The 16,886-nt window shown below is 41.0% G+C and overlaps 1 protein-coding gene and 1 long non-coding RNA gene across 3 annotated transcripts in view; both read right to left on the bottom strand.

Annotated features, from left to right (window-relative positions):
- LOC146675116 (uncharacterized) overlaps positions 1–16,886 on the bottom strand; it is a 163,069-nt gene that overhangs the window by 31,074 nt on the left and 115,109 nt on the right. The gene's annotated exons all lie outside the window — the stretch shown is intronic.
- Positions 1–16,886, bottom strand: part of LOC146675120 (RNA-binding protein with multiple splicing-like) — a 40,442-nt gene that overhangs the window by 11,524 nt on the left and 12,032 nt on the right. The window contains exons 2-7 of one of the 2 annotated variants that reach the window (XM_085400169.1): positions 15,138–15,215; positions 14,384–14,422; positions 11,855–11,917; positions 8,560–8,710; positions 5,372–5,499; positions 1,711–1,780 (exon numbers count right to left, since the gene is read on the bottom strand). In XM_085400169.1, the coding sequence (XP_085256295.1) occupies positions 1,718–1,780; positions 5,372–5,499; positions 8,560–8,710; positions 11,855–11,917; positions 14,384–14,422; positions 15,138–15,215 (522 nt within the window). In that variant the 3' untranslated portion in view covers positions 1,711–1,717. The remainder of the gene's footprint in view (positions 1–1,710; positions 1,781–5,371; positions 5,500–8,559; positions 8,711–11,854; positions 11,918–14,383; positions 14,423–15,137; positions 15,216–16,886) is intronic. The other variant, XM_085400170.1, reaches the window with a different exon arrangement.

The following is a 16,886-nucleotide window of genomic DNA, read 5'->3' as shown; positions in this document are numbered from 1 at the left end:
CCGTCTCCCTCGGCCCCATCTTTTTTATGCTTCTCCACTGTGCACTTTGTCAGAATGCAGAAATGCCAAAAACAGGGTTTTAAATTAAAAAATGTATTTCATCCTGCCAGGGTTTGACAAAATGACAAACAGCACCTAATATCTGTGCTATATAACTAACAACATTACACAACAATATTCCGTGTTTATTATAGCAATGCAAGAGCGGGTGCATAATAATAAACTTTCCCTCACACACAAGTATAATAAATATCAGCCGTCTTTCCGCTAGGCAGGTCTAATTTCCTCTGATCCTCCATAGAAAAACGACTGAGCACATGTAATCATATCTTAGAACTATTTCACTGCAGAAACCTGATGCTTGTCCTGAAATTGTAAAAAAATTGATCCTCATTAACTAAGGATGAAACACAAACAAAATCCAACTGTGTGGCTGCTTCAAAGACAGAGACCAGTTCAACTCAATTCAGTGTTATTTATGTAGTGCCAAATCAAGGTGCTTTATATTTTAAGGTAAAGATACTACTGATGCAGAGAAAACAGAGAACTCCAACAATCATATGACCACCTATGAACAAGCACTTTGGCAACAGTGGGAAGGATAAACTCCTTTATAACAGGAAGAAGTCTCCAGCAGAACCTGGCTCAGGGAGGTGCAGCCATCTGCAGTGACCAGGGGAAGAAAAAAAAGATTTCTTCCTGCTAAAAAAAAGAGTTTTTCATCTCCACTGTCACCAAAGCGCTTCCTCGTAGGGGTTGTCTGATTTTTGGGATTTCCTTTATATTATTGTAGGGGCTTTACTTTAAAGTTTTAAAGGATTCGTCTGTCAATGCATTTTAAGGTTTTCAGAGCTTTATTCCCACTGTGAATGGACAACTTTGAAATAGCTTAGAAAAAATAGCTTAGCAGCTTTGGTCGAGACAATTTGAGCACTTGACTTTACTTTTCAAATTAACGGTTTAAATCTTGTACATTTTCTTCTGAACTTTGGCTGGAGTAGAGCTGATGTAAAAAGCAGCACAGAACAGAAATAGCCAGGTTAAATGTCTCAAAACTGTAGTGCGAGTAGTGAAAGAACTGAGTGACTTTCCCTGCAGCTGTGTTGCCTTTCAAAGCAGCTAGCATTAGCATTTTAGTCATATTTGCAAACCTCTTCTCGGTCTGATTTATTAAACGTTGGCATTGGCACTCATTGTATATTCTGTTTGACTTGCTGCTTTTGATGCCTGAGATCAACCATAACATCAATGGGAAAAGTCGACCCTCTGTACCTTGTGACCAGAGTGGGGAAAATAATGGAGTTCCCCTTTAGATCGCACCTTTCATCTCCTATGATCATGTGTGAGGAGCGTGTGTGGTTTCATCGAACCACAGGCTGTACTTTTGTTAGCAATTAGTATATATGTTTTTGACGTCTACTAGAGGAAACGTGACTAATTAGCCGGTTAGTTTGGCAGTTAGCAGGATGGACGTTTTGTGAGGTTTGAGGGCCAAAAGAGGTAAACACGCGTGAAGTTACACCCCGTGATATTCCTGGCATGTGTTTAAGATAACTCTACTCCTGTTTATGCAAAGTGTCATAACATTTACAAAAGAGGTTTCACACCAGAGTATGTACACTTCTTTGACGCAGCAGGGCAGGGAGCTATGTGTGCGTACGAGTGTGTGAGTGTGTGTTTGTGTGTGTGCATGTGTGTGCTGTTACTCACACATACTTCAGCAGAACTGCCTGGACTTCCATCCCTGAGGAGTTCCATCTGCAGGCGGGAGCCAACGAATCTAAACACACATAATCACATATTAACATAAAACTGTGGAGCCTAAAAGGTGAGCTCATGTTAACAGAAAGTAGATTGACCATCTCGCAACATCACACGGCAACGATCACTTTGCACGTGTCAGAATGTGTGCGTGAAGGGCGGCTCAGTCGTGGCCGCAGAGGAGACTGCTCGCCCTCTGTTTCTTTTGAGAGACAAGCAGGAGATCATAGTATTTAAAATTATACAAATACAGATCGTCTCAAAAGTGAGATCTGCAGGGAAGAGGCAGAGGGTCAGTCAGTGTGGGGTCGTTGGGGTCAGTCAACTGGCCTGACATGAATATACGACTCGATGTGTGCCATCTCAGGTAAGCAGATGCACACAAAAAAGATGCATTTAAATGAGTATTCGCAGTTTCTGTCGCTCTCTGCAAGCTGGTTCTGCCAAAGGTTTCTTCCTGTTAAAAGGGAGTTTTTCCTTCCCACTGTTGCCAAGTGCTTGCTCAAAGGGAGTCAGCCGATTGTTGTGGTTTTCTCTGTTTTATTGTGTTTACAATATAAAGTGCCTTGGAGTGACTGTTGTTGTGATTTGGCACTATATAAATAATACTGAATTGAATTGAATAAAAAAAAAGTGATGCAGCTAAAAGTGGCTAATGCTGCCAGCTGGGAGCAGAAGCTACACTGCTGTAGCTCAAGATCAGTCTCAGTGAATGTGTGTGAAGTTTTTTTGTACTTTTGTTTGATGCCTCAGTTTTAAAATTGTTTGAATAGAGTATCTCCCTCTGTGTTTAAAAAGTATTACAATGGCTCGTTCTTACTCATAATATCGTACTCATTGTTATTTTCGTCTAGCGTCTTTACTGTTGTGGTTATTGATTATCTCCACTCATTACACTCATATTTCAGCTGTAATTTACTTGCAATTAAAACATTTAATTAATTGACATAAGTAGTTTTATTTATTTATTTTCGAAATCTCATTAAACATCACAATAATAAGATTAAAGAGAATTCTTTTGGCTAGATGTGATTTCTGATAGCCACATATTGTTTTTCCTTAAACAGCAGCCAGGGTAAGGCAGCAGAATTAGCAGTCTGATGGTTTGCATGTACAGAGTAGTCTGAGAGATGATGTCCCAGCCTGAATTATAGCCTCAGTTCGCCACTGAGTCTGACGTCCTCAGGGCGGGACCTCTTCCATTAATTTAATACACTTTGGCTTCGTTCCTACTACTCTGTTAGTGAGCAGAACACGTAGCATGATGCTCTAAAGGAGGACAACCTCAGCCAGAACATCCACAGTAAAACACTGACACTGTGTTCTTCCACTCGTCAGATCTCTTCCACTATATTGTACAAACGTGATTAACTTCGTGACATTTGATTTGGGTCTTTTGAAAAAAGTGCAGGACATATAGAATTTTCCCCATTTCATTTCTCTTTTTAAAAATCAAGCAGTAGCTAGCTACTTGCACTAGCCAGTGGTAACATTAAGGCAACCATGAAGGACTAGCATAGGAAATAGATTTGGACTGGAGTGACTGGATCCCGTTGGGCAAAGGGTAGAGAGCTCTGCAGTGATGGCACAGCTTTAGCCCTCATTGCTTAAATGGTTTGGAATAAACTGACTCACTAAAATCAAAAACATCTTTCTTGTCGTACTTATTATTTTTCCAGTTTTCCCGTTTAGCTCAAGGTCGGTATCTGCGGTAGTGATCACGGTATCACTAATGTGCACAAGTTTGACCGCTCTAAACATCAGTAACTATGAAAACATGGCAATATGTAGGCTGGTAATTAGTTAACTAATTATTTTGGTGTATTATTATTGTGGGCTTCACAGAAATGCGCACTGCTGTCTGTCCCTCTGGTCCATTTAAAGGGCCAGTTTCTTCAAAATGACCAAAGCTGGCAGGCTTCAAAGAATACATACATCATTCCCATCCAGAGCACAGGCACTGTTTTACTGCTTCACCACGAGAAAATGGAAATATACTAACTATTATAACATAACATGAATTGATTTTCTCGTCCGTCCTCGTTTTTTCAGTTATCAGCTGCCACTGGTGTGAATATACTCGATGCATGTGGGAAAATGCCAGCTAGGCAGATTCTTGCATTCATTTCAAATGCTGACATCATCTGAGCTTCAGCTAGTGTTTTCGCCCGGAGGCCTTTATACTTAAATAACCTTAGTATCTATATTATAAGTGGAAATGCTCAATTTTCCCTCGAGCAGAGAAAAGCAACACCACATGACTGTATAACACATTGAGTTTGAAACACTGCAAAGTGAGCAGTGAGAGCTTGCATTCAAAACTGTACATACTGTATGCGTGGCATTAAGACTGCATGAGGGCCTGCCTGCATCAAACGCTCTTCATGAGAAGAATTTCAAGAGATCGATAATGAACTTTAACATGAACTCACAGCAGAGCTGCGCAGATTAGAAGACCTCAATAAACTGGATCATGGCTGGTTGGAAAAGAAGGATTTGCTATAATTAATGAGGTAGATGGAGGTAAAATGATCCAAACCCTTTGTACAGCTGCAGATTTTAGCTGTGCAGATTAAGCAGCTACAAGATCTGAAAACTGTGTTCTGTGATGCCATTTTTAACATTATCTTGGTGTTGAATTCTTTATTTCATACTACCTGGTGGTGCAATGGTATCACTGTCATCTCATTGCAAGAAGGTGTCTAATTTGAAGCCAGCTGTGACCTCTCTGTGTGGAGTTTGCATGTACTTTCTGTGTGGAGGTTGTCACACAGTCCAAAGACTTACACAGTGGGTTAAGTGGTGATTCTAAATTATATGTGGATGTAAATGTATCCATGCATGGATACATTCAGGATTTTAGTCTAAAATAAAAAGCAAAACAGGACAAATCAGTTTCAGTTTGAGGAATTTATTTTTTACTGATTTAAAAAAGTATCATTTGGAATTTGTGGAAGAGTTATTTTTCCTGCTTGGACCTCCTAAAACTCAGCCCAAACCACAGGCTCCATTATGTGACATGCAGTTTGAGAGTGAGGTGAACAGCTAAGTTTACTTCGATTTCTGGAAGGTGCTGGGATCGGGTAACAGCTCCGCTGAGAAGGGTTGGTGAAAATGGACTGACAATTCAATTATTTATAAACTCACTAATTTCAGCACCAATGTAACAATTAAATTATACCAAAATTCTGCCTTCACTGTGCTACTGGTGCAGCAGATGAACATGACTGATCAGTATCAGCGGCAATAGTTATATATATGTTTGCACTTGAAAGTGTTTCAATAAAAGTCAACATGAAAACCTGCAGCCAAAGAAAATGTGTATTTAGATGCTTTTATAGAGAAGCAGCTTGTTTACACTGATGAAACTGAGTGATGCTGGGTATACATTTCCTTGTCTGTAAGGAAAATAACTCCCCAGCCCCAAAAATAGATAGACATTTGATTTAAACATGACTGTGTTTAACAGTGACAATGGGTCATGTGTGCTCTGAGGTGCACCTGTGGGATGAAGCAGAGAGTGATAACAGGGCTGACGGCAGCAGGTCTTTGTGAGGTGGGCTAGGTGACTGAGGCGGCGGTGGCGGTGGGGGAGGGGAGGTGGGTTTACCTGAGCGTGGAGCGAGGAGGGGTAGGTGAAAGCGGGTGGAAGGGCCGGCGACAGCTCCGCCGGGTACAGCGGGTATGAGGCCCACACGTCTGGGCTGCTGGGATAGAGAGCAGGCACTGTGAGCTCATCTGTGGAAAGAAGAAGAGGAGGAGTGGAGTGAGGAGAGTGGCAAGTGGATGGGTGGGGTGGCTAGAGAGACAGGGTGGAGGTGGCGGTGATGGTGGTGATTGTGAAGGTGGGTGCTGGGGGAATGTCAGTTGTCTGAAGTCGCTTCCTCTTGTTTAAACCAGAGACTGGGAGACAGACAGAGATACTCAAAAAAAGGGTTTTTTTAGAGGTAGGAGTAAAACTTCTGAAATTTGAGTTCATTTAGATAAGTTTTAAAATAACTACCCAAATAAAACTAGCCCAAATGCCGTTCTACACAACAGACCTTCTTCACAGTGGGTACTTTGATGTAATATGGTTGGTAAATACTGTTACAATAATCGTAACTGCAATCACATTACATATATCTACAATATTGTATGTTAAAGGCTGCTGTTAAAGGCTACATAAAGCTTTTGTGTTTAAGCATCATTCAGGCATCGAATAACTTCAAAATACATGAGAATAATAGTTTACTTTTTTGTTCATGATCTAATTATGATGAGGTGGTCAGGCTTTTCACAAAATGATTTTATTTTCTCTTTTTGATTAATACCTCCTGAAGAAACACAGGTGTTACTACTCACTGTAATTAAGGCTGCGTACATAAACAGAACAATGCCCTCATTACTGACATTAGTAACATCTGTGTTTATTTCATGTCAATACAGCCGAGAAAGATTTATTTTCTAAACTTGCAGCTTAACTACTGTCACGAGACAGAGACTGTCTACATAACTTTGAGTGTTTTTGTGGTTTGCTTCAGGCTGGAGTAAGAATGATCCATTCATTTTTCCGTAATAGAAAAAATGTTTCTCTCGTCAAAGCTAACGTTAGCTTTGAGGAAAGCTAAAAGCTAACAGCAATTAGCTGTTAGCTTTACTACCTACATGTCTAACCCAGCATTGCTTAAAATGCTCAAGGCTATCAGAGGCAGCTAGAAAACCCAATACTATCAGCCACCACTAAACTTCATTTACATGTTCCTACATACGAGTGTTTCCATATTATAGCAACGAGTCTGGTTCCAGTGATTGTAAAACACATCGTTAAGACGCTTGAGGCAAAAGGATAATTTACATGAGTTAAGAGGCTGCTCATCTCTGAAATATAGTTATGTTTTAGACAGAACTATGATGATCCTCTTAACTCAAGCATCGTGAACAAGCAATTAGCTAGAAAAGCTAACAGCTAATAAATACTGCATTTATTAGCTATAGCTAATTGCTACAGCTAATATTAGCTGTTCATAATAAATACAGTATTTATTTGCTATAGCTAGTATTAGCTTGTTGCTGAACTTGATGAAGTTTCTGCTTTATCATCCCAAGCCAACAGTACCTATGAAAGCCTTGCTTAGCTTACAACATTATTGTGAACGTAGCCTTAGCTTCCCATATGGAAAAGAAACAGAAAAAACTTATAAAAGACTTGCATCAGATGTGGCCTACCTACTTGAATCATATAAGGCTTATATGATTTACTAATGAAAGTGGCCACTTTCATATATTTTTTAGTAAGTATCCAAAAAATACAAGTTTCATTTATATAATTTTTCTGGGGATCTTATATCTGTTTTCACTCTTGTATGCTTTTTATACAAGTTTCACACAAGACAGATACAAACGTTATAAGATTTATATATATGTCTTTTCCATATGGGTTACACTGTTTGATTATGAAATTTTAACCCAGAGATTTTTAGCCTTAGTATTTAGAAAAATGTCTTTACTATAAATCATCATGTAAATATTTAAAATGCCTTTTACAGAACCAGTATGGTCTAAAGATGTTTCTTTTAACCAATGCAGTGAACTAATATTAGCTTCATTAGCTTCATATATAGATAGTTGGACCTGCCATCGCTTTAGCCAGGAAAACTGATGTCCATCAGCCACTAATGTTATTATCTAGTCGCTTCTGAAATGCAGGACCTTTAGTTTCACAAATTAAAAATTTCAAGGGGAAATTTTATTAATTCAAAATGCACATGTATTATGCAAAAACCTTGACAGTATCTGAGAACGGTCATTGACACTACATGATTAGATTTCATACTTTAGGAGAGGTTGAGAGGAAACAATGTCAGACATCATGATTTACTTGCTAAATCAAGTGCAAAGTGACTGTGAAAAACGAGCATCGGTGCATGAGTTAGGAGACGGTGCTGAGTCGTACAGAGCGGGTGAGCATTTAAAAATGCAGGGAAAAAAACACAGCAGCTCATTGGATAATTAGCAGATAATCTCGAGGAGCATTCCCTGTGCTCTCCATGTCTCCTGGTAACCATTTATCCAAGCATGATCACAAAGATGGCTGGTTTAAACATCTCTTATCAGGAAATGACAGCAATTTCTCTCCTAGTGATTACGTCACGGTTTCATTAATCGTTTCCTTCCATTTTCCTCCGGGGCCTCATGCACACACCCTTTCCCCGGCTATAAAAAAATAAAACGATCTAAGATAAAAGCAGCTTGGTCATACAGGAAGAATGTACTACCACAGCTGGCCTATGTTTAAACTATCAATAGCTGATTCTTTCAAAATCCTTAACTCTTGGAAAAATATTTAACCACAAGAAAAAAGAAAAAAAAAAAGGTGGAAAGTCGCATTAGCAAATTATTATACACACATTGTACTTGAAGACCTTGAGTCCAAGTTATTAGAGTAAACGGTTAAAGCTGAAACATGCTCTGTTAATGAATCACTAGTCTAACATCATCAGTTAACACATCACAACGACAAACAGCATTACACGCCCGCACAAAATTAACGTTTCACAGAGGGACAAATACGTAAATGTTTAATTTAGGGGCAAACAAAACAGCATTCAATGAAAGAGACCTGCAGCAGACTCAACAGTCTCCTTTTCATGCACATTTACAACAACAGCACAGAAAAGCACCTCGATTACAAAATAATATCCTAAAAGGAAACAGCTGTCCAGTCCAGTACAGCCAGAGGAAGTAGCAATGCAGACGGACAATATGTAAAAGTAAGACAAACTCAGCGACAGGCGGGTAAACAGTCGGCGTACTCACATGGGTCTCTGCTTATGAACTGTGGCCCGGGGCTCTGCTGGGAAGGAGGGGGGTTGGGAGTGCCAACCAGCTTGTTTTTGGCCATCTTGGTGTTGGCCTTGGCGAACTCCAGCCGCAGAGTCTGGGGAATCTCTGGGTCAAATCGTACCCCCTGAGATTAATGAGACAGATATGTTAGCACAAATATTGTTTAGTGGAAAGCTTTTAGGACAGGTGAGTCAGAACTGAGGGAGCACACTGACAGGGGTAATGCATATGGACAAGTCTTTAAAAAGGAAATATGAAGCATTTTAGCCGTGAGATTGTATCCATGTCTTAGCACTGAAAGCAGGTGTCATGAGTCATTCATCCCCAACCCCCGGGCCACGGACCGGTCCATGAGTCGTTTGGTACCGCGTCGCAAAAGTTGAGTCTCCGGTGTGAAATTTATGGTTTTCAGGGTTTTTATCGTTAACTCTGTTTCCCTGGGTGTTGTAGTTGTGTGTCTTATTTTGAAAGAAATATTTACACGTTATCAAAGCGACCAGAGCGCATTAAGGGGCAGAGAGGAGGATGTTACTCTCAATGTTTTTGGCGTATTTCAGGAGGACGCTGCTAATAAAGTTAAACAATTACACAGTGAATTCGCGTTTATTATTATATTTATAAAATACCAAAGTTTTTGTCTTGGCAGTATAATTTTATTCTGTTGTATTTATTCACGACACCTCAAAGGCCGCTCCGTGAAAATACTGTCTGACTACTGTCTGACATTAAACTGGTCCGTGGCGCAGAAAAGATCGGGGACTGCTGCATTAATCAAAATCTGAGTTCTGCCATATCTGATATTCAGGGGTGCTTGAATTATGTTTTCATTATTATATGCAGTTGTGTTGAGGAATAATATTTCCTCAACACAACTGCATATAATCAGATTTATTGTTGTGATTAAATCAAGTTCATTTTCACAGCTACTATAACTTCTACATGCATGTTGTTGAATAGTAGACAGGTTGTTGTGGCACAGACAGAATACTGGAACCATGGATATTTCAGTTCTTGCATTTGGTTTCAACTTATCTTAAATTTCGACCGTTTACATATTTAAAATGTTTTTTTCCTCACATACTGCTCCCAGTCGAAATATAAGCACAGACAAGCTGTTTATAACGTTCTTATCTGTCTTTTGCTTTCCTGGAAGGTTTAGTGAAGTGAAATTAGCGCATGATCAGCATATGATGACGCTTTATGATGTTAAAAATGCAACAGCTAATACCTTGGTTTGGCAACCGTGCATTAAAGAGGCTGACCAAATAAATAAGTCTGCTCATCAGTGAAGCGATGATGTTATAAATAATAGGGAGCGACTGACAGACGTGCCGCCTTGTGCCTTTAAGTAGTGACGAAGCAGACTAATTTAGCCCACAGAACTTATTAGATAACGCGTACAGTTTCCATTGCTGCACTTCCTGTCTTGTTATCTGTTGTTTAGCTTGATCTGGAATTGTCACTTTGTACAGTACAATTTACTGCTGAAATCTTGGCGTGACGAGAGCGTTTTCATTTGTTTAGCCTTTGAAGCTGCTTATTCTGAGCGACACATGCAATGGGAAATCAGAACTTGATGACACAAACCTGGCTGGCGCATGATGTCATTTACAACACAAGCAGACAAGCCACAAGGCCCTCACTCTGTTCCCCACTGAATGCAGTGTAATTTAATACCATGACATCAAATACCCTGACATACGTCAGGCATCACCGCTTAGAGTGAGCCAAACATTTTGGCGAATTCTTGAGATGCCACTGCTCACGACAGGCCAAAGGAAAAAGCTGCCCTGCCATCAGATCTTCATCAAACATCTCCACATATGGGGATTAAAAAAACAACAGGAATGTGGCATCGTCAAAGTTGCTATTCATTTACTCCGCTTGGACACATTTTTACCAGGAACTATAAACGCCCTGAAATTAACCTCATTTGATTGCCTGTAAACGATACAGAAAAGCACGAAGGTCAGATCAGCGGAGGAGAAAAGCAGCCAGGAGTGCAAGTTCTCGGCAGCAAACGAGAACTTGCACTCATCCCTGCAGGCTCGGGCGAAGCAAGGCTGAAACAAGCGAGGGATGACTCTTCTCATGAAGGGGAGGGAATTAACTGGGATTGCCTCGGCTCAGCGCACTCGCGGCTTCTGCCAGTAGAGGCTGCAGAGGTGTAATAAGCTACATGGCAATAATGAGGCCCGAGCACACCTCTGCTTGAAATGTGTTGGAATATCTACCTCGAAATGTCTTTTTATAGCACCTTCTCCATGTAGAGCTTTGATTCTGACTGTTGGAGGTAATTCAGTTTTTTGTTTTCGAGGCTCACAGCTTGGAGGGAATATAAGAGAGCTACTATGATAGGAAACAAATCCCCAAATTCTCCCACAGTTTTCTGCGTCTTGCCCATATTTCAATATGCAGATGGATGTTTGCAGAATCTGGCTTATCTCCATATGACCCCCCGGGATGTAGCTTTCCCTGAAAAACAAGAGCAGCGTTGAATTCTCAGCCCCACTGAGCCCTTCTACGGAAACAGTCTCGCTGTTGTTGGCTCATAATAAGATGATAATTTTTATCCTTTGTTCAACTCTCTGCTCTACCTTTGACGAGCACCGATATCTCGACATCTGAGAAAGCTGACACACCGCTCGCGCTGTCACGGTCCCACTTAAGAGGAGGGCCGTTAAAGTGATCCGCTGCCTTGATAAAGACATCAACAAAAACTTAAGAGGCAATCGGAGGAGGGCGGTGCATGGTGAAGACAAAAACAACAATGGAAAAACAAAGGTGTAGGAGACAGGCGGCGTTCATTACCGTCCGTCTACACTTTGTTTCAAGAGAGTCGAATAAAAACCGCGTGAGAAGATGAGCTCTGTTTTGTGTTAGAGTCTGCCTCATCAAGGCTTTCTACTGAGCCACATTCTGAAATACGAGAGATTAAAATTAAACCCTAGATCAATATCTTCTATTTTTATGTGGAAGAACAGCTAATTTTCTTCTGACCTTGCAGGATCTCTCGCAGAGCTTAAAGTAAAAAAAAAAAAAGACTTTATTTACTCAAACAGAAACATTCAGACACACGCTATTTTAGAGCAGCTGTGATATATTTGCCTTCGCTGCTTCACTTTTCAGCTTTTTCCTCATGTGATAGAAAACGCTTTTCCCCCGCTTTCAAATACATTTGCACTAAAGGCAGTAAAAAAAAAAAAAGATGAGATTTCATGAGAAACACTAGAGCTGAGCTGGAGCACAACGAGGGCATGACACTTACGTTCAAGGCATTCTTAGCAGCCTCCGCCTCTGATCGACTGTCAAAACTGACAAACCCCACTGGCTGGGGAGACAAGGAGACAGAACAAAAGAAAGAAACATGGTTTAAGGCAGAAAACTGAGTTGGCATTTCTGTCTGAGTGACAAAGACATGTTTTTATATATATATATATATATATTTTAACATCTTAGCATACCCCACCCCCTACCTCTCTGCCTCCCTCTCCCTCTCTCCTGTTTATAAAACCATTGCGACAGAGCGGGAAGGGGGAGGCGGAGGGCGATTGGAGGCTGGACGCACTTTCATTGTAGAGTTCATCATTCGGCTCCCCTTTGCCCAAATACGGGCAATGCAGGAGTGAGAACAAGCATGTAAGAGTTTAGTGTGAGACAGGCAGAGAAGGGAGTAAAAGCTGAAAAAGGAGAAGAAGATAGAAAGGGAGGGGGGGGAGGGGGGGATTTCAAGGGTTAAAGGTGAAAATGAAAGCAAGTGGGGCAACGGGTAGAAAAAGTTGGGGGGTTTTTTCTTAAAGACCTCCTCAAACAGGCCTGTCAGTGCAGCATTTTCTCATTCGCATCTGTTTCACCCACACTTGTTTTATATTCCAGCGACATCGCTTCAAAGCCAGTAGTAAAGGTGAGGAGAAATAAAACAGGAAAAAAAACACACACTCACAGGGGTGTAGGTGCGGCTGCAGGATTTCTGACTGCAGATATGAACAGAAAATACATATTTTTGTCTTGTATGTGGATGGGGACGTTGGGAGAAGGTGGTGGTGGTGGTGGGGGAGAGATTGCAGAAAACTCTAAACATGTTATTCCCATGGGGTCACACTGCTGCGTGTGATCTGGAAAAGCAGTCTAGGGTTATGGGAATTCTGAAGAAGTGCAGTGGAGGAGGAGGAGGAGGATGTGGAGGAAAAGAAAACCCCCGAAAAGTAACACAAAAAGAAAAGAAAGACTAAGTGAAGACGTCAGGAGGAGGAAGCATAACAGGAATATAAATAGAAAGGCTCTGAGATCAGGCTTTTGCTATATATGGACATGGCTGGGAGTTCTTGGACTGGACATGGCTGGGAGTTCTTGGACTGGAAGAGAGAGACGGAGATCGATTGATTTGCGTGGCCATTGTCATTAACATTAACAAGGAGGAGAGCTGCTCCAAACAAACCCTGAGGAAATGGGGGGCAGCACTTTGTCTTAACATAAGCATCAGTTCACAGCAGTTCTCTCGCTGAAGATGCCACTTAGGCTGGAGAAACATCGCTCCGAGTCACAGTTTAATCACAAAGGTAAAACAGGTTGTGAATTCCATCATAGTCTAAAAGCCAAATATTCTCCAGGGGCTGAAAATTAAGCTAGTGCAGTTTCTCTAGTGACCACTTGAGGCTGCCAACAAAAGCGAGTCAATCCCCATAGACTCTCATGTTAAAATGTCCTACTAAACAGCATTAAATAGCATCTTACAGCAAGCTGTTCAAGTCTCGGTTCATAGTTTCTTCCTTCATAACAACTATATCATACATGATGTTTTTAATAATTGATCCGTCTCGATAGGGTAAGGCTGAAACTCAGGGGAGAGGCTGCTTCGACTGGCAGGTGTCCCAAAACAGGTAGCTGCAGCTTGGCTAACTTAGGTGGAACTATCTGACAAACAACACAGTCTGCTGTGAACAACACCAAAACAACAAAAGTATCGAGCCACACCTTTTAATCTTTGAATTCGGCCACTTTCAGGCCCACTGCCACACGTGTATAAACCTTGACTGTAAGAAAATAACTGGCAACAAAATCACCAAACAAGTGAGAAGAACCGTTAATGCTAAATTAGACTTCAATCATAGATACATACATTAGAATGAGTTTTTCTGAATGCACGCAATAGCAGTGAAACAAAAAGAGAGAGCCTAAAGCTTTCCTTTGTACTTGGTTTCAGGAATAGTTTTAAGGTATTACACTCAGCAAGTTCAACCCAAATCGCTTTAAACCCTTCTAATGAGCATGTCATGTCTTTATGAGAAACAGTGTAAAGTGGCAACAAGTAAGCTGACATGAAGCTAAATTGCTCCACTCTGGACGTGGACACCTGCCAGCTGGGCTCATTTTCAGTCCCGCAACCCTGGAGGCAAAACTCAACCATCAGTGCTGCTCTTGTCAAAACGCTCACTTTGACACCTCGAAACTCTTTCCCCGTCTCTCTTCCTCGTCCTCACACAGCCCACCAGTCGACTCGCTGTAACTACAAGCACTACATCCGACTGCCAAAGGCAAGTTGGTGCAACACTTTTCCCCTCCTATCGTTCTCCCTCCCCCCGGAAACCTTTGTTATTTGTTATTTTCTTTTCTATTAAAGGCACTTCCTGCTAATCCTTCTTTCTCAACAAGCTAAACACACAAAGAGAGAAGAAAAAGATGCAAAGGTGTCGATGAGCAAGAAGTAATGTGGACAGTAACAGTGTGACCAGAGACTGACCGGCTTCATTCAGGAGTTTCTTTGAACACAACACAGATCCAAGACTTGTTAGCATACCTGTTTAGAAGTGAGCTTTATCAAGGAGCCTTCATAGCCCTGAAAAAAACAGAAAACAAAATGTCAGAAATACACATAACAAAGCAAAAATTCAACTTTAGTGGCTAAAAAGCTGCAAAACACGCAGGCTGCTTACACTTACAAAAGCTTTTTTGCTAAATTACTCAAAAATGTTGGCATGTTGGGGTCACGGAGGACTAAGCTTGGCAGTTTCACAGGTCACGGCGCTCTTATGAAGACCATATGGACTAGATTGTTGTGTCTTACCTGATTAAGCAAGATTTACTGCTTTCAACACTCGTGATGCAAACCATTTACTCAGAGCACATACCATGAACATTGCTTAAGTGAGCGATTAGATGCATTAATCACTTAAACAGCGCTGCTGCTGCTGCTGCACCATTAAGGCGCGTTAGTCTTGGTCGATAGTTCAAAAAGCTTGCAACATCTACATGTATTCACCTGAACTAAACTCTGGGGGTCTGTGTTCTTGCAACAAAGTTGGAGCTTCTGAGGTGAAGCAAACAGCTTTGTTTTTGTTTCGCAGGCATTGAGCCATTTTTCCATGAGACATAAGCTTCTCATGGATCAAGATGTGATTGAACGTCGGCTTTAAGAACACAGACACTTGAACCTCGCGGGAGAGTTTCCATTGCCGTTTATTTCATCACCATTAATGGAGGTCCCATTGACTGCTGGAAAGTAAGCTGCTAAGAATAGCAGCAGGCCATCCATTTAAAACATACAAACATACCTTAAATGGTCTGAAGAGGAGATAGAGCTCCCGCGGTTTAATATCCAGTGGTAGCCCACTGACAAATAGTGTTCGGACCTGAGGAAGACACGAGAGAGACAAAGATCATGTATTTTTCATTAACCTCCACCAGTTATAAATAGCTACATTGCCTTTCTGACAATAACAGATGAGGTTAGGAGGAAAAAGAACAATGAGCATGAGTTAAACAGTTACCGAGGCTGGCTTTACACTGAAAGATAAACTTTTTAAATCCAGATACGGGTATCTTTCAGCTCTGCAAACACACTAAGACACACAGTGCGTTCTACAGTAAGAGCATTGTGTTCTCCTGTGTAATCTACAACCTGCTGTGTTTTATGGTAACCCTCCCTCGCAGCTCTAGCCTCTGTTTTACATTTGAACTTTTCAACTTTTCAACTTGAGCTGGCATTGCTGGGGAATTATAATGTAAATGTTAGCTACAACAGACTAAATGGAAATGTAATTGTTGTGGTCCACAGCCCATAGTCAGAGAAGGTGCAAAACCCTCAGGGTGCAAAATAAGAATAACTACAAAAGTGCTTTCAGGGAAGGACGGGGTTCTTATGTTATTACATGCGATGATGATGAGGAGGAAATGCACGCAGCGTGATCGCTGGAGGTGTGCTGAAGGTAAAACTTTTTAAAGCTTTTCATTTCAAGTGTGGAATCTCTAGTGTTTTTTAGGGTTTTTTTAGAGGATACAAAGTGCATAAACCCCCTAAGTGTCAAACCTTAGATGATAAAAAATAGTTAGGTGACGTCAAAGAAAGAGATACCAGACATGCTTGAGTGGGGGTTAACTCACCTGCACAGAGACTAGCAATAAATCTGGAAGTTACACAAGAAGTTTGGTACTGCTGTCAGATCTGTATAATATATGTAAAGCAAACCTAAGCAGCAAGTTAGCTTAGCTTAGCATTAAGACTAGAAACACAGAGTACAACCTACTATGTGTTTGTCTGCAGATTAGGTTATTAATACTTCTGAAGCCGCTATATTGATCTCGTTTCTTCTAAATGCTTTGCATGGCTTGACTCTTGTTCAGTTTGTAAGCATGCTAAAACATACCAACGAGTCCAATATTGATTTCCTTGCATTCCTTTCACAAGTTAAATGTTTAGTATGATAAGGTGAGCACCTCACCAAGGCCTCAGTCACACAGGCCTTTGCTCGCTGACAGAACATTTAACTAAACAATACTTCGTAGAGATTTCCTTCCTTTCAAGATTCATGAATAATTAATACCATCCTGGTTTGGCAAAACAATAACAGGAGTTACCTTAAGTTAATTAGTCAGGCTCGCTATACATATCAATTATCCCTGACATGGAAACAGTATTGATCGAATGGTTGGGTGACAGATGCATTTGTTCCACATTATTGTTCAAAATAATATTTCTAGTGACGCAGAAGGGGTGTAAAAGCACAAATCCTTCAGTTATGCAATCGGCAACCTGGCTACCAGATCTAAAAAACAGATGAATACAGCAGTAGCCCTGTAACACACATTAGCCCCAGCCGCAACATTTATGAAACGCAGAGCAACACTATAGGATGCAGATGCTGGGATGCCCCACCACAGCCCGTGAACGCAGATCCCGTTACACTCTGGAAGCAGCAAAACAGTGAAAGTTCTGTTAGTTGCATGTAATTGTAGACACATCTGCCCTTAATGAAGGGTCAGTCCAGGAGATGTTACACATCTGTCTCCTATTAATGCAACAG

This window comes from Rhamphochromis longiceps, linkage group LG3 (assembly GCF_057381845.1).
Source record: "Rhamphochromis longiceps isolate RC_006_pf linkage group LG3, R_longiceps_female_GT1.1, whole genome shotgun sequence".
Taxonomy (NCBI): domain Eukaryota; kingdom Metazoa; phylum Chordata; class Actinopteri; order Cichliformes; family Cichlidae; genus Rhamphochromis; species Rhamphochromis longiceps.
The sequence above is the reverse complement of the archived record's forward strand: the minus strand, read 5'-3'. Positions and strand labels throughout refer to the sequence as shown.